The following is a 24,429-nucleotide window of genomic DNA, read 5'->3' as shown; positions in this document are numbered from 1 at the left end:
TTGAAACAAACACGGAGGCTGATCTGAGGGATATCCTGCAGACAAAAGTGTAAGTAAGCGAACCAGAACGCTGTGTGCACAAAACAAGTTAGAGGTCGCGAGAAGTGAACGTCAACTGAGGAAGAGGAGTGCACTGGTCACTTATGCCCTTACCTGGCATTGGACACACGGTCCTGTCTGTCATAGCCAGACGTGGTTCAATTGGATGCTTCTGCATCTGCAGAGGTCAGGTAAGGATGCTCTTCCCATAGGTGGATCTCGAACATGATGATGATGATGAAAGAGAACTAACCTCCCTAGAACATTGCAGGTATGTTTTCTGTGACAACCTAAAGAGAACCTATACAGAACGTTCTCTAATGATTATTTTTTAGCTCAATTTAGAGAACTGACATTTCCTTCAAGCACTGGCAGATTGAGGGGTGGGAGCAGAGGGCTGACTGACCCCAGCTGAAATTTGATTGGCCCCTGAAGTGCCCCTGTCCTTTCAATCATCTCTGATCTATGTCAGAGCACTCCATCAGCTACGTTGGATTCTTTGAAATTCAACTCCCTTAACTGTTTCTTTCTACCACCTCTTATAATGGCAGGTGTATAGACAGGGTGTTTTTATTGTTCTCATCTACTTAAGCTTCAATGGTAAGGACCTATTCAACACTATATCTAACGTTTTAAAGGACATTAGTGTTACTGTCACTTATCTTCTCTTTGACTATTTCACTACAGCAACACACTAGTTAGTTTATTAGCTCGTTACCTAAGCTAAGCAATGTTGGATGGTAGCTAGTTAGCTGGCTAATTAGTTAGGTTTCACACATTAGTTCACAGTTGCACAGTTAAGGGAAATAAAATATAGCGGTTGACACACAAAACCTAAAATGTTTGGTCATGCCACACAGCCACGATCAGTAATTGCTGTGTCCCGTAAATGTAGCAGCTGAGAAGTGCACGGAGACTTCAACACGGAGCTCTGATTTGAATGGAGTGCAGCAAAACACTACCGTCAATCAGTGAAGCTCATCTTTAAAATGATCTTTTTGTTTTAACTATAGAGTTTGCCAGAAGTAGTGCTTCTTGACCAAAAAAGGGGCCCAGCCTGCCTGTCGCTGACTGTGAGAGCAGACACTGTGAGAAGCGGGAGAGAATGACGGAGAGAATAAGGGAGATCTGCTTTTATTAAATAATCTCAGCCTATTTTATATATATATATATATATATATATATATATATATATATATAGACATGCTTTTTGTGCATCCATAAAAAATGATGCATAAATACTATTATATAATATAAACTAAATTACATAAGTATTTTATTACACACACATTATATATATATATATATATATATATATATATATATATATATATATATATATATATATATATATATATATATAATATATAGGCTGAGATATATACAGATACAAGATATATATATCTCCTATATATGTACATATCTCAGCCTATATATATATATATATATATATATATATATATATATATATATATATATATATATATATATATATATAATGTGTGTGTAATAAAATACTTATGTAATTTAGTTTATATTATATAATAGTATTTATGCAATATTTTTTATGGATGCACAAAAAGCACAGAATTAAATTACAGTCCTGAATTAATAATTTATATTCTGGTATGTGTCTGTGTGTGTTGGGTTCTTTTCAGTCTTATATAACTGGACAAACAATTGTGTGAAGTTTTAGTCTGAAGTTTATATTTGTAACACTATATTATTTTAAATAAACAAAAAAAAAGGTACTAAAAGTTTGCCCCCTCCATTAATCGAAAATAATAATAATAATAATAATAATCGGCCAACTAATCGATTATGAAAATAATCGTTAGTTGCAGCCCTAATATAAACATCTTTAAAAAGGAATCAATTAATCTTAGAACCAAACTGCAGAGGATTAAGTGTATTTTATTTTTCATTTAGAAGATTTATGACAAAATAATTTTTGCTTTTCATGTTAATTTATATTTTTAAGAAGATTTTGAAAAAACTTCATGATATTAAATGCCTATATAGTAAAGATTATTTCTTTATTTAATTGTTCATCTAATTCTGATTGTTCTAATTCTAATCATAATGTACATGTAACTTGTGTTGCCTTCTTTTCCTTTGTTAAATTTGCAGATGGCGGTGGTGGAAGAAGTGAACATTGTTTTTTTTTTCCACGTTTTTTTTTTTTTGCCCTATTTTCGAATACAAACCAGTAGTCTCTAAGTGAAATAGTTAGCGTCCTCTCTTCTACCTCACTATCTGGCCAGCTAGCGAACTGCAAATTGGACTTCAGGTAATGTACAAACTTTTTGTGAACCCGAAGTTCTAAACAGTAAGTATTATTGCATATCAGCATATATTTATGTAGAAATATATGATAACCTTAGTTGCTTTAGTTTTGCGTAGATCAGGGGTTCCCAAACTTTTCCAGGGCAAGGCCCCCCAAACGGCATTAACATTTGACCGAGGCCCCCCTTTTGCAAGATGTCTTTAAAACACAGTAAAAATACAGACTTCTGAATATATCCCCCTTTTTTTATTAATAATTACATCTTACATCACATTAGGAATTGATTGTGTGTGTGTGTGGTTGTCTGAGAGTGAGAAAGAGAAAACATACTAGTGGGAGGGATGGGCACACCAAATTGTTGAGGCCCCCGGGGCCTTTTTTCATTTCGCTAAATGTTTTTTCTTTGTGTTTTTTGTGTGTCGTTTAATTCCCTTCATTTTTTCCCAATTTCTTCCTTTATTTCCTGCATTTCACCACACGTAGCTATACTAATGCAGGAGTGTGTTTCTTTCTTTTTATAGCGTGATCGCACGCCACATTGAGCATGCACTGTTTGTGCACATCATTCAGTCCTGATGGCCATGAAAGCTAATTTCTGCAGATGGTAAGGGAAGCTCGGCATTCTGTGTGTTTTTCAGTGGTGTTAATCGCGGCCTTGTAATTCAGCTCATTTTGAAACTTTTAATAGACTCGTCTAGCGAATGCTGTAAATTCAGTGAGAGAGAGAGAGAGATAGATAGACTGAGATTGGTTGAATCAACAGGCCACACAATGCAGCTCACTTGGGGGCGGTAATGCGCCCAACTCCTGAATCAGCATAAATGTCCATCTTGCCTTCCACACGCTGCAGGGTTCCAGTGCCAGAGGATGCAAATCAGCCCCAGAGCATCACCAAGCCACCACCATGGTTGACTGTGGACAGAGTGTTCTTTCTTCATTCTTCTTTCTCCAGTCACACCACTGATCCATAGTGGCAAAAAGTTCCAATTTTGTTTCATTGCTCCACAGAACAGAATCCTGAGGTTTATTTATATGATCTTGAGTCGACTTTTCTTGTGCTTTTGGATCAGTAGTGGTGTACGTCTTGGAGTTCTGGCATGGAAACCTTCTGCATTTAGTATGCGCCTTACTGTGCTCACTGAAACCTCAGTGCCTGTTGCCGCCAAGTCTTTCTGCAGGTCTTTTGCAGTCACTCGAGGGTTTTTCACAAACTGCCTTCTCAGAAATCTGCTTGCAGTCATTGGTAGCTTCCTTTTTCTGCCTCGTCCAGGTTATTTAATACATTTTCTACCCCTAGTCCGTTCAGGTATTTCATGTGTTTCAGCTCAAGCACACCTGGTGCAACTTATGAAGCCCTTGATTAGTTGCATCAGGTGTGCTTGAGACAACACCTGTTTTGCAAATTTGTGCTGTTGTGAGGGATTCTATTCAGGGGGTTGAATAACTTTGAAACTGGAGAAATCATTATAAGTTACATTTTCAGTTGAATTTGGGGAAAGCACTGTCTGTAAAGTCTGTACATTTTGACAATAAACTTGATTTGCAATGGGGGTTGAATAATTTTGATTGCAACTGTACAATCACCTTAAATTATTTTAAACGATAAGTGTATATTATTGTGCTGTTTGTGTTCTTTATTCTATCCTTCACTCTCTAGTTCCATCCTCCTCTACTCCTGTACATGTCTATAGGTACTAGTCTTTTACTCTCACAGACTGACTGGCTGCAGCAGTGTGTGAGTGTGAGTGAGAGTGAGAGAAGATTTTATCAATATTTGAAACATGTTTGTTTCATATCTCACACATCAAAGTAGATGGGGTATTCTAGCAAACACACTAACAGAGAGTGAGAGAGTGTGCAGTCTCTGTTGTAGGAATATTTCACTGTGCTCAAAGTGGGTGTGGTTCTAACACAAGGCTGGATGAGGTTACCATATACACAAACAAACATGAGCACACACGCACACACACACACACACACACACACACACAGCTCTGGGTTTATTCACACAGAAAAGGTTGACTGGTCTGTACTGGGGATGTCACGATACCAAAAATCTAGTAGTCGGTACTGATACCACCAAAAGTACACAATACTCGGTACCAAAGTCAATACCACGGTATGGTATAAAAATAAAATAAAAAAAAATTAATAAAAAATTCTCCTGGAGGACATCGTCCTCTGGCTGATACTGGCAAAAAGAGAGAGAGAGAGATTTTAGTCATCAAACACTGTCTGACAATGAGTGGAGGCTACAGTGGAGGTGCACGTGCATCTGTGCATGTGTGTGTGCGTCTGTGTGACACACACACACACACACACACACACACACACACACACACACCTACCTTATACTCTGAATGCAAGCATTAGTTTAAATTCACTGATATGGTGGCAGGCCAAAAAGATTTATTAAAAGCATGAACATTTGAATAATTATTAGTGACATTTAGCTACATTTAGCTGACAGGACACGGGCTGAACGGCGATGCATGGTGGCCCATTAGGAGGTAGTTCATAACATTGCAATGCGTTAGCGTCGTTAACAAATAACTGGTTATTGCAAACATTACATGGAGCATAACGTTAACTGGATTCACGGCAACAATGCCAGCTGCCTCAAACAAACATAATATAGGACCGTCTTTCAGGTGCTTTGCCAAATTCCAGGTGTTTCCTCGCTTTGTTTGAAATGAACAATATCATCGGTTGCACACCGGCTTCAGAGCATCAATTATATGTTTGTTGTCATCCGCCTCGAATGTGAAGTATTTCCATATTCCATACCACCTTTCCTCTCAACGAGTCGCGGCAGAGCTAAACTTCTGTAGTTTTTCCCATGTGCTTGTAATTGTTGTTGTTCTTCACCACTTGTGGACCGACTAAAACACTTGCGCGTATTTGCTGCCCCAATCAGGTTTGGAAGAATTGCAACCATGGTACCCATCTTAAAATCGGTTCCAAGGCTACTCCAGAAAAACAAGTACCGTCACGTTTTAAGAATGTTGGTACCGACTTGGTACAGAAGTATCGGTTCTCGTGACATCACTAGTCTGTACATATGTCTCATCACAAACATCTGAGTGTTACTGACTGGAACTGGGTGTGTATGTACTGTATGTGTGCAGAGGAAGGGGAGTTTAGTTTAGGCACAACAGGGCCTAGGCAGAGCAGAGAGCACAGATTCCACTGTGTATTGCGGGTTACACAAAATGTCTCAGGGAAGGGCAAATAAAATTGTCTGAGATGAGTGGGAAATGGGGATGGCATTCAGAAATCATGAGAGACAAAGTAAAATATACATATAAAAAAAACAACAACCTTAGTTCAGATCTGATTTTCATTCCACAGTGATGGGAATGGGACAGAGGAGTGTAAATAATTCAGATTGGCTGACTGTTCAGTGACATTTTCATATTTTATTCATCTGACCCTTAACTCACTGGCCCAGAAAAAGTACAGGAAAAGAAAAAAATCCACTTCGACATTCTCCCAGTGTAAACCTAACGCAGAGCAACTGGATCTTCTTGGTCCAATTCCAATCTGCATTTTATGGTGTGAACAAATAAAAGTTCTGGTGACTTCTTCCCACTGGTGTGAATGCTCTACAAAAGGAAAACCCAATTCTGGTGTGCATCTTTGAGATAACAAAATGCTACGGGATTTCAATTTGGTGAACAAATGGAATTCCATTCTATCACTATACTATACATGTGCAACTCACACCTGTTCTGATCCTAGTGTGAATGAAAGTCCTTTCTGTGGTCTTTAAAGGGACTATACACTTAGGTAATTAATAGTCATTGTATTTATGTATTTAATATTGGCCCCACTTGGCAATCCATAGATTTATTGAATGTATTTACAGCCCAAAATATAAAGTTCAGCATGACATAGTGGTTATATCAAACTGTAAGACAGTGAATCTTAATATGCTTAAGTATAAGGTCAGAATTATGTGTACAGTTGCAATCAAGGTTATTCAACCCCCATTGCAAATCAAGTTTATTGTCATGATTTTTTGCCCCTAGCCAGTTCAGGTATATCATGTGTTTCAGCTCAAGCACACCTGGTGCAACTAATGTAGCCCTTGATTAGTTGCATCAGGTATGCTTGAGACAACACATGTTTTGCATATTTGTGCTATTGTGAGGGATTCTATTCAGGGGGTTGAATAATTTTGAAACTGGAGAAGTCATTATAAGTTGCATTTTCAGTTGAATTTGGGGAAACCACTTGAAGCATTCGTTGTGTTGAACTATTTCAGTTGCTTTTATTTGATTTGTTCATTGCAAACAGCTGAAAGTCTGTAGATTTTGACAATAAACTTGATTTGCAATAGGGGTTGAATAATTTTGATTGTAACTGTATCTGAGACATGACTGTTTTCAGTTGTTACATTTGAGGTCTGTACATTTGAGGTCTGAATACTACTGTTCACAGTTTTGGTATTAAAATTAGAGTCATTTTTACCATCCCAAATCTGCCCCCTACAGACTAACCCCTATAAACCTCTAAACCACCAATATTTTACCATTTGTTGTAACAATAGTCAGTCTACATGCTGACTTTCCAAATATCTCATACACTTACACCAATGATCCTCAAAGTTTGGGAATCTCATGATTTTCACTGTTCACACAACTCTGCTTTTGAACTGTTTAATAAGTCTTGGTGAATTGATTAGCAAAATTCCAAAACATTCAGTGCCTGGAGTGTCCAAAACTGGAATTTATAACTGCTATCAAGTACTGTTTATACACAGTTACATGCATTCTCTCAAATTCTTCCTTTCTTTGTGTTTCTCACATGAGAGGGGGCACTTCGGGGTCATCGACAAAGTCTTTCGAGACAGGCTTCTCTTGGGATCGACAAGGCCAGGAGAGCTGCAGGGGACCATGAGAAGTGTGGTTTTCTTTAGGGACAATGTTGGCCAATTGTACAGCAAAGCTTTTGCTGGGGTCAACTTCTAATCTCTGACAACCAGAAATCACCCTGTAGAAAGCAGAAGAGAGAAAGAGAGAGAGATCTTTAAAATATTATCTGCAATGCCAAATCTCAGAAGGTATCACTGTACCAAAAAACAGAATAAAACCAGCGTTGACAGCACTAGAGGTATGCACTGGAATCCCACATGACCTGCTAGATCCACTATAAAAGTTACGGGAGTGGTTGGTTGATATGAAGCTTGCAGGATGAAGAAAGGCTACACTGATTAACACAGGAGAGTACTGGATGCAGCGCAATACGTTTACTGCTTTCAGCCCTTTATCTTCAGTAAATGTTTTATCTCTGTTTCTGTCACTATAGTCTAAATTACTAATTTGTTCATTAGAAGTTATCATGGGAATTCCTTCAGGAGTGAGTGACGGCAAGATTTAAGAAAAACAGTTCTGCATATACTACACAGCACCACCACTAAGAACAGTGACCAAAAACAAGCATGGTCTGGTGTGGCTAGACATGTTCAGACCACGTTCAGTGGTGCTTACAAATTAAAATTTTTTAAACCAAATGAGTTTACACCACCTTTTATATAACACATTACCTACAAGACATAGCAACAGGAAAGACTGGCTTGTGCCCAGCCAAACTAACAACATGTTAATGTTAACCAGCAAATTACTTTTGCCCTGGCACAAAAATAGAGCCCATGTTATACAATTACCAACAAATGGAAGAATAAAACTTATTTATTTTCGTAGCATACATCAAAGCTTTTAAGTAAAAGCTGCTGAGGCAAAAGCACATGATGTTTTACTTGGAGAAAGTTTTTATGTTAACAACTCTTGATTGTAAAATTAGGTGGTAACATTAAAATTGTTGTGTTCTCTCATCCATCTATATTTTTCAGCTTTGCTCCTTCACTTTCTCTCTGTCTCTCTTTAATGGCATCTCTTATGTACAGTAGGCATGGTGTCTCTCTGGCTGTTGGCCTTTGAAATAAATCAACAGGAACTAAATTATATCTGCTGTTAGACCTTACTTTACTTCCTGAACCAATCCTCCATTTGCATATACTACACAGCACCACCACTAAGAACAGTGACCAAAAACAAGCATGGTCTGGTGGGGCTAGACATGTTCAGACCACGTTCAGTGGTGCTTACAAATTAAAAATTTTTAAACCAAATGGGTTTACACCACCTTTTATATAACACATTACCTACAAGACATAGCAACAGGAAAGACTGGCTTGTGCCCAGCCAAACTAACAACATGCTAATGTTAACCAGCAAATTACTTTTGCCCTGGTACAAAAATAGAGCCCATGTTATACAATTACCAACAAATGGAAGAATAAAACTTATTTAGTTTCGTAGCATACATCAAAGCTTTTAAGTAAAAGCTGCTGAGGCAAAAGCACATGATGTTTTACTTGGAGAAAGTTTTTATGTTAACAACTCTTGATTGTAAAATTAGGTGGTAACATTAAAATTGTTGTGTTCTCTCATCCATCTATATTTTTCAGCTTTGCTCCTTCACTTTCTCTCTGTCTCTCTTTAATGGCATCTCTTATGTACAGTAGGCATGGTGTCTCTCTGGCTGTTGGCCTTTGAAATAAATTAACAGGAACTAAATTATATCTGCTGTTAGACCTTACTTTACTTCCTGAACCAATCCTCCATTTGCGCTCTATCTATCTCTCTCTCTCTCTCTCTCTCTCTCTCTCTCTCTCTCCACACACACACACTCTCACACTCTCTCTCTCTCTCCACACACACACACACAATTACTCTTCTGTTTGGTTCCATAGTCTGTTTTTTTGTTCTGTATTGTTTTGTTTAAATGCAGATGCTGACAAGTTTCTGCTGTTTACATGTGAAAATAAAGAAGTCAACTGTTGAGAAAATGTTTGTTTTTGGGGTGTGTGTGTGTGTTGAAAATGACAGGTTCTATGTTATTGTACCCATCACAGGACTGGCATATGCTGCTTCATCTTGAATCCAGGTTTTATATCATATAAACGGAACATACTTTCAAGGAGAGGTGAGACTTACAGTTCTCGATTTAGTCTGAGATTCAGGGTTTTCCCTTCATTTTAATCAGATCCGAAGTAACTAGTAACTTGCTACTTGAAAGTAGTAAGTAGTCTTCTCACCCTACCTGACATTTTGTGTACTGGAGTGAAGGTGACTGAGCTTGATTGCTAAAGGCAACTACAAAGTGGGGAATTAAAGAGAAAACAGAAAGATTGCCTAAGAAGGTGAACCCCTATTTCATTATGGAAATGAAATAGAAATACTGCATAAGAAAAAAAATTGAAAGGAAAAGAAAGAAAGGAGAGGGCTGCCAAAAAAATAATATGAATTAAATCGAGGATCAGATTGCTTTAGTTATGACTCTGTAACCTTCTTCAGGTTATTACTGTTAATAACATACATAATAATATTACTGTTGATAGGACTTATGGCCATTATTAAAATCTGAAACATTTACACTTACATTTATGGCATTTAGCAGATGTCTTCATTCAGAGCGACTTACAGAAGCGATTTGAAAACTTAATGTATCAATAAATACATAGATACTGGTTCACTAGGTCACATACTAAGAATACTATCAGTCTAAAAAAAAACTCTTGGGGAAATAAAATAGTAAGAAAACAGACAACACATTTTTTTTAAATTAAAGTGCTCATTTAAGTAGGTCAGGAAGAGGTAGGTATTTAGTTGAGCAGTCAAGAAGTGCTAGAGGATTGGAGGGATGGATAATGGTGCAGTCCAGGGTGTAATAAGTGCTTTAAAGTAGGTGGATGCTGGTCCATTCTTGGCTTTGTAGGCAAGAATCAGTCTTTTAAATATAATGAGGGCAGCTACGGGAAGCTAGTGGAGGGAGCGTAGCAATGGGGTGGTGTGGGAGAACTTAGGAAGGTTGAAAACAAGTATTGCAGCTGCATTCTCAATCAGTTGCAAAGGTTGAATGACAAAGAGCAAGTTGCAGTATTCCTGCCTCAAAATGACAAAGGTCTGAACAAGCACCTGAGTGGCCTGTGTGGATAGAAATGGACTAATCCTTCTAATGGTGAAAAGGATAAATCGGCACGAGTGTGTCAGATTAGCAATGTGAGAGGAAAAGGACAGTTGATTCTCCATGGGTACCCCAAGGTTGTATGCAGTGACAGAAGGTGAGATCTGAGAGTTGTCCAGGGGGATCACAAGATCCTGATGTGCAGATGAATCAGCAGGGATGATCAGCAGTTCAGTTTTGCTGAGATTAAGTTTCAGCTGATAAGCTGCCATCCATGATGAGATGTCTGCCAGAAATGATGAGATCTGAGCGGAAACAGGGGTGTCTGAGGGAGGGAAGGAGAATATGAGTTGAGTGTCATCTGCATAGTAGTCGTATGAAAACCCATGTGAGGGTATGACCTCACATATAGAGGGAGAACACAAGAGGACCATGTAAGCCTTGTGAAACACCACTGGAGAGTCTGCGTGGATCAGATGTGGATCCCCTCCACGTCACCTGATATGGTGAAAAAAAAATGTGAAAAGTGAAAGAGATGAGAAATCCTGAATGTGTAGTGTAGGAGTTGGGGTAGGAGTAAAGGTCTGGCATATTTTTTTCAATCTGCCCATCATAAAAGGTGGCAAAGTCTTCAGCAGATAGGGAGGATGGAGCAGGAGGAGCTGGCAGGTTAAGTAAAAAAAAACATCACTCAACCCTGCTATAGTTGACAACTACAGACCTGTTTCCCTACTCGCTTTTCTTTCGAAAACTCTTGAAAGAGCCGTTTTAAATCAACTCTCAAATTTTCTCACACAGAACAACTTCCTGGACACCAAGCAGTCTGGCTTCAAGAGCAACCACTCCACGGAGACTGCTCTGCTTTCCATCACTGAAGCCTTACGACTAGCAAGAGCAACCTCTAGATCATCTGTCCTCATCCTACTTGACCTCTCTGCTGCTTTCGACACTGTGAACCATCAGATCCTCCTGTCAACTCTCTCCAGCTTGGGCATCACTGGAACGGTTCTGCGCTGGGTGGAATCCTATCTCTCTGACAGATCCTTCAAGGTATCATGGAGGGGAGGTATTTCTGAAACTCAGCAACTCACAACTGGCGTTCCACAGGGATCAGTTCTGGGTCCACTCCTCTTTTCTATCTACACTACATCTCTAGGGCAGGTGATTGAGTCTCATGGCTTCTCATATCATTGCTATGCTGATGACACCCAGCTCCATTTGTCCTTCCAGCCTGACGATCCATCCGTCTCTGCACGCATCTCTGCTTGCCTTTCGGACATCTCGGTCTGGATGAAGGAAAACCATCTTAAACTTAACCTGGCAAAATCTGAGCTTCTCGTGATCCCAGCCTGTCCCTCATTCAACCACAACCTCACTGTACAGCTCGGCTCACTCACACTCATGCCAACCAGGACGGCCAGGAACCTTGGGGTGATTCTTGATGACGGCTTGACCTTTGCAGACCATATCTCAGCAACTGCAAGGTCCTGTACGTTCATCCTTTACAACATCAAGAAAATCCGACCCTACATCACCAAACAGGCTACACAGATTCTAGTCCAGGCTCTTGTTATCTCTAAACTGGACTACTGCAACTCACTGCTTTCAGGCCTCCCAGCCAGCTCCATCAAACCCCTTGAGATGATTCAGAATGCTGCAGCGCGCCTCGTCTTCAACCAGTCCAAGAGAACCCATGTCACACCCCTCTTCATCTCCCTCCACTGGCTTCCTGTAGCTGCCCGCATCAAGTTCAAGGCCTTGATGCTCACCTACAAGACCTTGTCAGGAACAGCACCCTCCTACCTCAACTCTCTCCTGAAGGCCTACGTTCCCTCTCGCAATCTGCGATCGATTAGCGACCGACGTTTAGCAGTTCCAACTCAGCGTGGCGCAAGGTCCCTTTCGAGAACCTTCACACTAACTGTTCCTCAGTGGTGGAATGCACTTCCAATCTCAATCCGGACCGCAGAATCTCTCACCATCTTCAAAAAACAGCTAAAGACCCACCTCTTCTATGAACACCTAACCAACTCATAATTTAAAAAAAAAAAAAAAAAAAAAAAAAATGCACTTACACCTCTACTCTGCACTTTGCTTCTTCTGGAATTCAATTAATAGATCTTGTATGGTAGCACTTGTTGTATTGTTCTCTGCTTGTTATCGCTTTGCTTGTATCTTTCTCATTTGTAAGTCGCTTTGGATAAAAGCATCTGCTAAGTGAATAAATGTAAATGTAAATGTAAGTAGTGAGGAAAAGATGTTGTGGAGCTGGTGCAGATCTTGTGCAGAATGGAGGAAAAGGAGTCAGAGTCTGGAAGGGATGATAGGGTGCAGGATGTTATGGAGGAAGGGGAGATTGAGTGGAGGTTTCAGCAAGTGGGAGAGAAATATTGATAGCAGATTTTAGGCAGGATATGGAAGGTGATGGTGTAGGATGCCAAGCGATGATTGGAGATGTGGAGTGGGGTAGCATTGATGTCTGTAGCTGCATAGGGGTGACTGAAGACCAGGTTCAGGATGTTTCCTCCCTTGTGTGTGGGAGGGCAGATATTGAATATCAGGGAGAACAAATTCAGAAGAGGAAGAAGGCAAGAGGACTACAGCTTGTCAGAGGGTAGGTTGAAGGCTTTGAAGACAGTGAGAGGGGTGCTGTCAGAAGGGAAAAGACTGAGGAGAATGTCCACATACAAAAATGAATACATACAAAGGTCTTTGACAAGTTTAAACACATGCAATACAGATACTGGTATCTCCAGTGACACCAAGTCAACACTCTGGCTGAAGCCATCCCACTGGCCAAGGAACACATTTCTGCACACAGGGCTTGCATGTTGTCCTCCGCATCCGAGACCTTAGCATGGTGCCAAAAGTAGCTGCCACAGCCTGTGGCACTCTGTGGAACAGGACCCCTGATGAACCAATCTTTCTGCACCCCTACTAATCTGTCTCTGTTGCTTCTCCTCTCTCCAGATTGACACAGAGGGCTCGAATTGGGCCTAGGCAGGACTTCTGGGTCAGACTACACCAAATGAAGGTTGATCAAGTGCTCTGGATCTCCATGTACACGGTTCAAGATAATGTAATTTGGCAACCGACAGGTCAGGGTCTGTAGATTTAGCAGCTTACTTAAAACTGGTTAATGACACTTATGACTCATGACTGTGCTGCAAAGTACAGTTCAAATCACATCATTGAGTTTGCTGATGACACTACAGTTGTGAGCCTCATCAGCAACAATGATGAGTCAGCATACAGGGCAGAGGTCAACCAGCATGCAGAATTGTGTAGAGACAACCATCTATCTCTCAATATTGATAAGACAGATGATCTGATTGCTGACTTCATGTGAACTCAAGTAGACCACTCACCACTGCATATCAACAGAACAACTGTGGAGAGAGAGTCAAAAGCTCCACGTTTCCTGGTGTGCACATGACAAAGGACCTTTCCAGGACTCTCAATACCAACTGCCTATGCAAGAAGGCCCAACATTGGCTTAATTTTTTACGGAGAGCCAACTTCCCCCCTCCTATCCTCATCACCTTCTACAGAGTGATGATAGTGAGCTTCCTAACATACAGCAGATTTTGAGAGCAGCTGAAAAAATCATTGGGGTCTCTCTACCCACCATCAACCCTTTGTAAAATAAGCACCTCATCTGCAAAGCCGCTAGCATTGTGGTTGACCCCTCCCACCACTGCCAGATGGCAGGAGGGTAAAGAGTCCATGCAAGACTCTTTACCCTCCTGCCATCTGGCAGAAGTTACAGGAGCATCCATGCCACCATCACCAGACTGCACAACAGTTTCTTCCCTGAGTCATTCTTATTACTCAACACCCTGCTGCCTCCCAGTGCTCCCCTTGGCTAGTCGAAGCCCTAACCCAGTATGACTCATAAATTGTTAACAGATAACAAATTTATAAATTGTTTTTATAAATAAAAACAATAAATTGTTTCAGAAATTTCAACAAAATCTAAGATAAAACAATGGCAACCTGAATAAACACAAAATAAAGTTTTTAAATGATAATGTTACTAATTGAAGCAAAGGCGTTATCCAATACCAACTGGGCCTGTGTGAAAATGTATGTGCCCCCAAAGTTACTTGAAACTGCATTCATAATGGGGTTCAGCTGGACTAGATACAACCAGGCCTGATTACTGCAAACCCTGTTCAATCAAATCAACACTTAAATAGAACTTTTCAACAGCATGAAGTTGGTTAAAAGGTCTTACCCAGTAACACACTATGCCAAAATTGAAAGAAATTCCAGAAACAATGAGGAAGAAGGTGACTGAAATACATCAGACTTGGAAGGGTTACAAAGCTATTTCAAAGGCTCTGGGATGCCAAAGAACCACAGTGAGAGCTATTACCTCCAAATGGAAGAACTCAACACAGTAGTGAACCTTCCCAGAAGTGTCTAACCTTCCAAAATTCATCCAAGAGCACAGCAATGACTCATCCTGGAAGTCACAAAAGACCCAAGGACAACATCAAAGGACTTACAGGCCTCTCTTGCATCAATAAAAGTGACTGTTCATGACTCCACTTTCAGAAAGACACTGGGCAAAACACACCTTGATGATCCTCAGACCTTTTGGGAGAATATTCTATGGACTGATGAGTCGAAAGTGGAACTATTTAGAAGACAGGGGTCCCTTTACATGTGGCATAAACCAAACACAAAAAGAACATTATACCTATGGTCAAGCATGGTGGTGGAAGTGGGATGGTGTGGGGATGCTTTGCTGCTTCAAGGCCTGGGCAATTGCAATAACTGAGGGAAACATCAATTCTGTTCTCCACCAGAAAATCCTAAAGGAGAATGTCTGGACCTTGCAATAATTGAGGAAAACATGAATTCTGCTCCCTACCACAAAATCTTAAAGAAGAATGTCCAGTCTTTGGTCCATAAGTTGAAACTCAAGTTCAACTGGATTATGCAGCAAGACAATTTTCCAAAGCACAGGAGTAAATCTTAGTCCTAGAAGTAAGTGAAAGACTGATCTCCAGTTATCATTATCTTGGTTGTAGTTATTGTTGCTAAAGGAGGCACAACCAGATTTTAAGTTTAAGGGGGCAATTACTTTTTCACATTGGTGACAGGTGTTGAATAACATTTTTTGCTTCAATAAAAAATAATAATAACTGTATTGTCTGTTTACAATACAGACAATATTGTTGCCTTTGTTTTATGTTGTATTTTGTTTGAAGAACTAAAACTATTTAGTATGAGATACACACATAAGAACTCAGGATTGGGGGAAATACTTTTTTTATATAGCCTTCCAATATGTTCATCCACTATATAAACAGAGCAAGTGCTTGCTTGGCTGCTATTTATGATAATTTAATAGGATTACACAGGATTGTAAGGGTAAATTCCACATTTGCACATCTGGCAATGAAACTGAATATTAAAAAAGGGACTACAATGTAACATGCATAATGATTCATGCCAGGCAAGGGGTGCATCCTCCCTTAGCAATTTTTTGGTATCAAATCTATTTGCAATCAAGCTTCAGTCTGTACACGTTACATTATAGTTTACGTAGTAGTAGTAGTAGTAGTAATAATAATAATAATAACTACTACTACTACTACTACTATTATTATTATTATTATTATTATTATTATTATTATTATTATTATTATTATTATTATTATTATTATTATTATTATTATTTGCACGGTGGCTTAGTGGTTAGCACGTTCGCCTCACACCTCCAGGGTCAGGCGTTCGATTCCCACAGTGGCCATGTGTGTGCGGAGGTTGCATGTTCTCCCCGTGCTGCGGGGGTTTCCTCCCCCAGTCCAAAGACATGCATCGTAGGCTGATTGACATGTCCAAAGTGTCCGTAGTGTATGAATGTGCGTGTGATTGTGCCCTGCAATGGATTAGCACCCTGTCCAGGGTGTACCCCGCCTTGTGCCCGATGCTCCCTGGGATAGGCTCCAGGTTTTCCCGTGACCCTGAAGAAGGATAAGCGGTATAGAGGATGGATGGATTATTATTATTATTATTACAGACAATTTTTTCTCTACTATGGATTTAACTTTTTTTTCTTTTTTTTTTTGGTTTTCCAGCTACTACTCTGCAACTTTTTAGTTTTGGACTCCATACATTTTTTCCCGATTTTATTTACTCAATTTTTCTTATTTATTATTATTATTATTATTATTTAATTAATTAATTAAATCATTCATATTCAGAAACCACTTTAACCTATAATGGTGTATCCAGAGCCTATCGCATGAACATTGGGCATGATACAGAAATTTCAACATAAATAATATGCATTGATTCACCACCTCATTTTGGGTTAGCTATATTATAGAGCCCTTCAGCAGTCACACCTTACATAATACACCTTTATACATGTTTATACAATTAAATATAAACTTATAGGTTAAAAGCTAGCAGCTGAGAAATTACCTGCCCTTTTCCTTTGAGGTCTCTGAAGTCCCATTTCCTAAGTAGCTACCACTGGTTAGTTTATGAGTTGCTTTTTTTACTTTTACTTCTCCATGCACCTAAAGAAACACAACACATATCCAGAATTTGTAATGACTGTAGGGATATAACCAAAAACAAATACATTATTTGGGTTTGAACAATTTGTATTCCAAGTTTGGCAGAAAGCTTCTGACTAGAAGAAAGCTTCCGTGTCCAATGGGATCTTGCAGGATGAACATAAAGTTGTGCTAACATAAGGTTTTTTATCTTTATTGTGGCGCTTTAAAGGACAGCTCACCAAAGATCATGGGGAGGGTTGACAGGTTTCTGCAAAATTCCCATCCCAACTATAACTTAAAAACTGCCACACAAAAAAACTTGAAACTAGCCCAAAATGTTTAGGCACATATTCTTCCTCTTCTTCTTCTTCTCTCAGTCTTGTGAAACAAGTTATATTATATCAGAAACTTTTATAGGGGAAAAAAAGAAAAAGAAAAATCTTACAATAACCTTGTTGCATAAGTGTGCACATCCCTAAACTAATACTTTGTTGAAGCACATTTTGATTTTATTACACCACTCAGTCTTTTTGGGTAAGAGTATATCACAACATGGCACAACCTGACTTGGCAATATTTTCCCACTCTTGTCCCACATTTGTAATCTGTCAAATTGTGATGTGCACTGCCCACTTCAGGTCACCCCACAGATTTTAAGTTGTATTCAGGTCTGGTCAATGATCTAATTTTGGTTAAGCCATTCCTTTGTTGATTTGGATGTATGCTTTGGGCCATTGTCATGCTGAAAGATGAAATTTCTTTTCATTTTCAGCTAAGTAGCAAACACCTGAATGTTTTGCTCTAAAATCAGCTGGTATTTGTAGCTATTCATGTAGCAATTCATAATTCCTTCCACCTTGATAAAAGCCACAGTTCTGGCTGAAGAAAGGCTGCCCTAAAACATGATGGACCATGGATATAGTGTTCTTTTTGTGATGTGCTTTTTTGCGCCAAACACAATTTTTGGAATTATGGAATTATTATACCTTTTGGAATCTTTTGGAATTATTATACCATTTTGCCACATGGTTTTGGGTGATTTAGTTGAGCTTGGATGTTTTTTGTGAGAAAGGGATCTAGCCACCCTTCTCCATAGCCCAGACATGTGAAAGATACGAGAGATTGTTGTCGCATGCAGAGAGTAATTAGCACTTGTCAGATATTCCTGCAGCTCCTTTAATGTTGCCGTATGTCTTTTAGCCTTCCTGGTAAGTTTTTGTCTTGTCCTTTTGTAAAATTTATGGCCTTTATGGTGTTCCATGGTACATGTAATGTTTTGGAAATGTTTTTGAATTACTCTCCTGATTGATTCCTTTTGACAGTGAGACCCTGTACAGGGTATGTCAGCTCTTTACAGACCATGGCTTCAGCAGTAAGATGAAACCAAGAAGATCCTACAGAAACACCCGGTCTTTATTTGGGGTTAATCAAAATAATTTCATTGGTGGCAGCTGTATGGTAATTACTTTTTAACATGAAATTGAATGTGATTGGCTCACATAGCCACACCCCCAATTATAAAAGGGTGTACACACTTAAAAACCAACATTCATAAATCAGGTGGGAAAGATTAGAAGAAAAATGAAGTACACCCTTTAATTCATGTAGAACTACCTTTAGTAACAATTACTTGAAGTAAATGTTTCTCACATCATTTGGGAGAGATTTTGGTCCACTTTTCTTTACAACATTGTTTCAGTTCATTAATGTTTGAGGGCATTCATTAATGCACAATTAATAATTAATTAATGTCATGTAGCCAATTCAGGGATGGAGATTATTAGGGGCCCATGATAGATAAGGGTCAATGGGGGAATTTCACCAGTGAAATGGTGAATATACCCCTACTCTTTACGAGAACTGTCCTGAGATTTTTAATGACCACAGAGATTCAGGGCCTTGGTTTACCGTCTCATCCAAAAGATGGTGCTGTTTTTACAGTATAGTGTCCCTGTCAAGAGGTTTCCTATCCAGGTACTGGCCAAGTTCAATCCTGCTTAGCTTTAGGGGAAAACCAGGCAAGTGCTGCGGGGTGATATGGCGCTGGTACAGTGCTATTAAGTTCCCGCCACAGCAACTCAGTGGGGATGAGTTCTGGACTTTGACTTGGCCATTCAAACACCCTGAATTCTTTTTTCTTTAGCCAATCAGATGTTGATTTGCTGGTGTGCTTAGGATCATTGTCCTTTTGCATAACCCTATTTCAGCCCAGCTTAAGCAGCTGGACAGATGGCCTCACATTTGCCTCAAGAATATTCTGGTATAAAATGGAGTTCATCATTGTCCCAATGGCTGCAAGTTTCCCTGGTCCTGTGGCTGCAAAACAAGTCCAAATCATCACCCCTCCAACACCAAGCTTGACAGTTGGTATGAGTTGTTTGTTGTGATACACTGTGTTTGGTTTTTGCCAAACATGGTGCTGTGCATTATAACCAAAAATCTGCACCTTAGTCTCAACTTAGTCTGCACCTTAGTCTCATCAGTCCAAAGTATATTGTTCCATAACTTTTGTGGTTTGTTCAGATGCCTTTTCACAAACCTAAGTCATGCTGCCATATTCTTTTTAGAGAGAAGGGGCTCTTTCCTAGCTGCTCTTCAATGAAAGTCATATTTGTTCAGTCTTTTTTTAAAATGAACATGAACATTTAATGTGCTTACAGAGGCATTTACATCAAATGATGTAGCTCTTGGAGTTTTCTTTACATCTCTGAGCATTAAACGGTCTGTCCTTGGACTGAATTTGCTGGGACACCCACTCTTAGGAAGACTGTCTTGAAGGCTCTCTATCTGTAAACAATCCCACATTGTCTGGAGATGTCCTTATAACCCTTCCAGATTGATGAGCAGCATCAGTTACTTCTCTGAGGTCATGACTGATGTCTTTTCTTTTTGGCATGATGTAGGCACACACTTGAGTGCTCCATAATACCAAACTGCCAAAGGTTCTGCTTAAATATAGGTAGTCACACTACTTGATGATTGACTAATCTTGTGCATTTCATTAGTAACACCTGGCTGCTAGTTACTATGTTTGTGAACACAGGAAGGGTGTACTTATTTTTCCCACCTGGTTTCTGAATGTTGGATTACCTTTTAGGGAAAAATGACTACATATTGAAATCTGTTGTGGGTTTTTGTTGTTGTTGTTGTTGTTGTTGTTGTCGTCACCATATAACAATGTTCATTCAAGTACCTTGAGCATGGTGATAAGCAGGTGGCCAGTAGTTTGAGATCTTTGTGCTGTACTGCTGTCTGGTTTAACCTCAGCAGGCAAAACCAACTGGAACACCTGTAAAAACTCTCACAAATCACACACACACACACACACACACACACACACACACATATCTGTTGTAATTAAAACATTTTTAAAACCAACAATAGAAATAAACTAGTGACCAATTCAATTAAATTTCATCTGCATAGATCATTTAACAACAGACACTGTCACAACAAGGTGGGAGCTACGAAGAAATTAACAAAGTAACCAACAAAGCTGAGGATATACATTTGATATGGCCTCCCTGACTTTAGGCTTTTATCTGCTGTTGTGGATTCGCTGTTCTGTTAATATTTTGTTTGGGCATTTCATCAAGATGACTTAAATTGATACGTTAGGATACTAAGGAATCTCCAAAACAACAAAAGTCATTAACAGACTACTGAGTAAGAATGGTGAGACATGTCTTTTTAATCTCACTTGTGTGTCTGAGGCAGCGCAATGTTTCAGATGCATTGGTACTTGTTATTATGTATACAGTATATAATGTATTGAGGAGGTAAAAATGGGGAGGGGAACTTTAAAAAAAAAACTAATAATTTAAGCAGTCGGTGGGCTGCAGAGTTCAATGACTCTGCCCAAGTTTTGGGTAAAAAAGGCAAGGAACCATTTGTAAACCAAAAATGTCAGCTCTTTGTGGTGAGCTGACACAATTGCCCTGACTCACTGAAAACAGCCGGAAAGCATGTGCATTACTGAGGTATTAGAGTGCATTATTATTATTATTGCTGCCTAGTAATACCACATCATTAATAAGCCAAGGCATTAAAGTACTTTTGTTTCGATTGTGGAAAGCTACAGAGCCACAGCACAAGCCAAAATCCGTCTGAACCAAAATAGATTCACTACTGTAGATGAAGTCTAGGGCTATGTTTTAATACTAGGAAATTACTAAGCAGTTATTAATAACAATAGTTTTGGACAAACCCCTCTCATTATCTCATAAGTGGTGAGGATATTAGAAAATGTTGCATGAGTAAAATAGGAAATCAATAAATGTCTAAACATGTGCTGGATTCATTAAAATACGAAAAGTGAGAAGCTGAATATAAAAAGCAACAGTAAATGATAAATGGCCGAAATTTAGAAAATAATTAAAAGCATTTTAATTCATTCTATAATCATTTTTTCCTATACAATTATATTTTGACTCATTATATAGTATGTTCATGACATGTCAATTTGGGGATTCTGTAGAATATTCCCTAATGACACAGACAACTGTGTCAAAGTCGAACTCTCTAAGACAACATGAGGTAAAAATATATATAGACTTTTTTCTCTTTTGTATGAGTTCATCCATAGGTCAGAGGCTTGATGCTAGATCATCTGTTCAGGTGTAGCACTATTAACTACAGATTTCTTGGACGTACAGCCCCAATGTTTATTGATCAGGTGCGGGTGTGTGTCTGTGTGTCAGAGGGAGAGAGAGAGAGAGAGAGAGAGAGAGATTCAAAAGACCTTGAACTCTCACCTGTCACTGTAAAAGTGATTTAAACACATCTACAGTACACACACAATTTTTTTTTTTTTTTTAAATGTTCAGGAATGAGCAGATTTAAATAGAAATAGACGGACATAATAATTTTGTGTGTGTGAGTATGGAAATGCACAAGTAAGTAATTGTGTGTGTGTGTGTGTGTGTGTGGGTGTGTGTGTGTGTGTGTCTGTCTAAGACAGAAAATATCGCACCTTTCCTTTGACAGTCACCCTCACATATGTAGTCTGAACATCCACATCCAGCAAGGAGGTGTCTAAATGCCTGCAAACACACAGTACAGATTGAACGTTATACATTCCTGGACAAGAAGCTTCTAATGTGTAGGATATTTAAATAACTGTTTTGAGTGTGTGTGTGTGTGTGTGCGTGTGTGTGTGTGTACCTGTATATATGCAGATCCAGAAGCACACAGTTCTTTTCTTCATTTTCACTTAGAGTAAAGTCCAACCTGAAGGGACATTAATGGAGCGCACAATACGTAAGAGCTGGAATGTGTACCATGGGTGAAGGTGTCTGTGCTAGTAGACATACTTTGGCTCATTCACGTTCAGCACTCTTCCCTCAGACGTGATCAGAGTTCTGGGAGGTTTATCCTTCCTCTTTGGTTCTCTACACAACATAGCAGGAGAAGACTGAGTGAGAGTTTGCATGTAAGTGAAGATATCTATAGTATGTGTGTAACATACCCACAATCTGCCACACATACTGTAATCATGTGCTCAAACATACACTCAGCTGTCACTTTTAATTGGAACACCTATACACCTGATCATGTATGCAGTTATCCAATCTTTCAATCATGTGGCAGCAGTACAATGCATAAAATCATGCAGATACAGGTAAAAGCTTCAGTTAATGTTCACATCAAACATCAGAATTGGGGGAAAAAATTTGACCTCTGTGACTTTCACCATGGCATGGCTGTTGGTGCCAGATGGGCTGGTTAGTGTTTCAGAACCTACTGATCTGGGATTTTCACACACAGCAGTCTCTAGAGTTTACACAGAATGGTGAAAAACAAAAACATCCTAAGAGTGGAGGGTCTGCATGCTGAAACACCTTGTTGATGATTGAGATCGGAGCAGAATGACAAGACTGGTTTGAGTTGACAGGAAGTCTATAGTAACTAAAATAAGCACTTTTTACAACCATGATTAGCAGAAAAGCATCTCAGAAGGCACAACACATCAAACCTTGAGGTGGATGGGCTACAACAGCAGAAGACCACATCAGGTTGCACTCCTGTCAGGCAAGAACAAGAATCTGAGGCAATCATGGGCACAGACTCATGCAAACTGGACAGCTAAAGACTGGGAAAAAAAAAAACAGGTGATTTTTCTCTAATCTTCCAATGTCCATGACAGTCTGTGCCCATGATAGCCTCAGATTCTTGTTCTTGAAGGGACAGAAATGGAACCCAATGTGGTCTTCTGCTGTTGTGGCCCAGCCAACTCAAGTTTTAAGTTTTTGTGCATGCTGTGATCCTTTTCTGCTTGCCTGGTTGTAAAGAGTGATTATTTCAGTTACTATATCCTACCTGGCAGCTCGAACCAAACTGGCCATTTCCCTCTGACCTCTAGTATCAACAAGGCATTTCCCAAAATCCAAAATCCAAGGAGATCAGCAGTTTCTGAAATACTCAAACCAGCCCATCTGGTACCAACAGCTATGTCACAATCAAAGTCCCAGAGATCACATTTTTTCATCATTCTGATATTTGATGTGAAGCGCTTGACCTGTATCTGCATGATTTTTGCACTGTACTGCTACCACAAGATTGGCTGATTAGATAACTGCATGAATGTGAAAGTGTACAGGTGTTCCAAATAAAGTGGACGGTGACTGTATGTCTTGATGTAGGCTGTCACTTGAATGGATTAATCTTCAATGGTGTTCTAATGGCCACAAGTGCACTATGTTCCAGAGTTTCAGAGTACCAGTATGCAGTAAGCATATCGTGTAGGGTAAATAGAAAGGCATTTGTGTGTGTGTGTGTGTGTGTGTGTGTGTGTGTGTGTGTGTGAGAGAGAGAGGAAGTGTTGGGGCAGCAACACATACAGTCCCCTCTGAAAGTACTGGAACAGCAAGGCCAATTCTATTCTCTCCTCTTCAGGAGGTGAAATGCATGCTCAAGTGGGTTAAGGTCTGGCGATTGACTTGGCCAGTCTAAAACCTTACAATTTTCCCCGTGATTCAGTTCTTTGTTGTGTTGGCAGTGCTTTTTGTTTTATTGTCTTGTTGTATGATGAAGCTCCTCCCAATTAAATTGGATGTATTTCTCTGTAAATTGAAAGACAAATTGTTTCTGTAGACTTCTAATTCATTCTGCTGTTACCATCATGAGTTACATCATCAGTACAGATTAGCAAGCCCATACCAGAAGCAGCCATGCAAGCCCAAGCCATGACACAACTGCCACTATGCTTGACTGATGAGCTTCTATGTTTTGGATCATGAGCAGATCCATTCCTTGTCCATGCTTTGGCTTTCCAATCACTTTTGAAGAGGTTCATTTTGGTTCCAGAACTTTGTGGCTCATCTCTCTATTTCTTTGTGAATTCCAATCTGGCATTCTGATTCTTAAGGCTCATCTTGTGGTATGGCATCTAATGGATTTTCCCTCTTTTCTCAGCTTCAAAATTTAGCTTCAGCTTGCTTTTCTCCCATAGGACAGCTCTCTGACTTCAAGTTGGTTTATCCTTTTTAACAACAAATGCAGTCCTTACAGGCTGCATATGTCTCAGACCAAGAGTAGACATTCAGAACTATTAATTCTCTAAACAATCAATTTAACAGGACATGCCAGGCAGCAAGAAACACCTATCAGTCA

At 39.4% G+C, this 24,429-nt stretch overlaps 1 protein-coding gene across 6 annotated transcripts in view; it reads right to left on the bottom strand.

The window, feature by feature from the left end:
* Positions 1-5,543: 5,543 nt before the first annotated feature.
* The window catches only part of LOC128624023 (dynein axonemal assembly factor 11-like), a 34,164-nt gene continuing 15,278 nt past the window's right edge, over positions 5,544-24,429 (bottom strand). The window contains exons 8-14 of one of the 6 annotated variants that reach the window (XM_053651288.1): positions 22,131-22,208; positions 21,982-22,047; positions 21,791-21,860; positions 20,012-20,116; positions 16,739-16,836; positions 16,027-16,275; positions 7,196-7,321 (exon numbers count right to left, since the gene is read on the bottom strand). In XM_053651288.1, the coding sequence (XP_053507263.1) occupies positions 16,035-16,275; positions 16,739-16,836; positions 20,012-20,116; positions 21,791-21,860; positions 21,982-22,047; positions 22,131-22,208 (658 nt within the window). In that variant the 3' untranslated portion in view covers positions 7,196-7,321; positions 16,027-16,034. Of the gene's footprint in view, positions 7,322-15,273; positions 15,287-16,026; positions 16,276-16,738; positions 16,837-20,011; positions 20,117-21,790; positions 21,861-21,981; positions 22,048-22,130; positions 22,209-24,429 lie in introns of those variants that run through there. The other 5 variants (XM_053651290.1, XM_053651289.1, XM_053651291.1 and 2 more) reach the window with 5 other exon arrangements.

The sequence above is a fragment of the Ictalurus furcatus genome, chromosome 20 (genome assembly GCF_023375685.1).
Source record: "Ictalurus furcatus strain D&B chromosome 20, Billie_1.0, whole genome shotgun sequence".
Taxonomy (NCBI): Eukaryota; Metazoa; Chordata; class Actinopteri; order Siluriformes; family Ictaluridae; genus Ictalurus; species Ictalurus furcatus.
The sequence above is the reverse complement of the archived record's forward strand: the minus strand, read 5'-3'. Positions and strand labels throughout refer to the sequence as shown.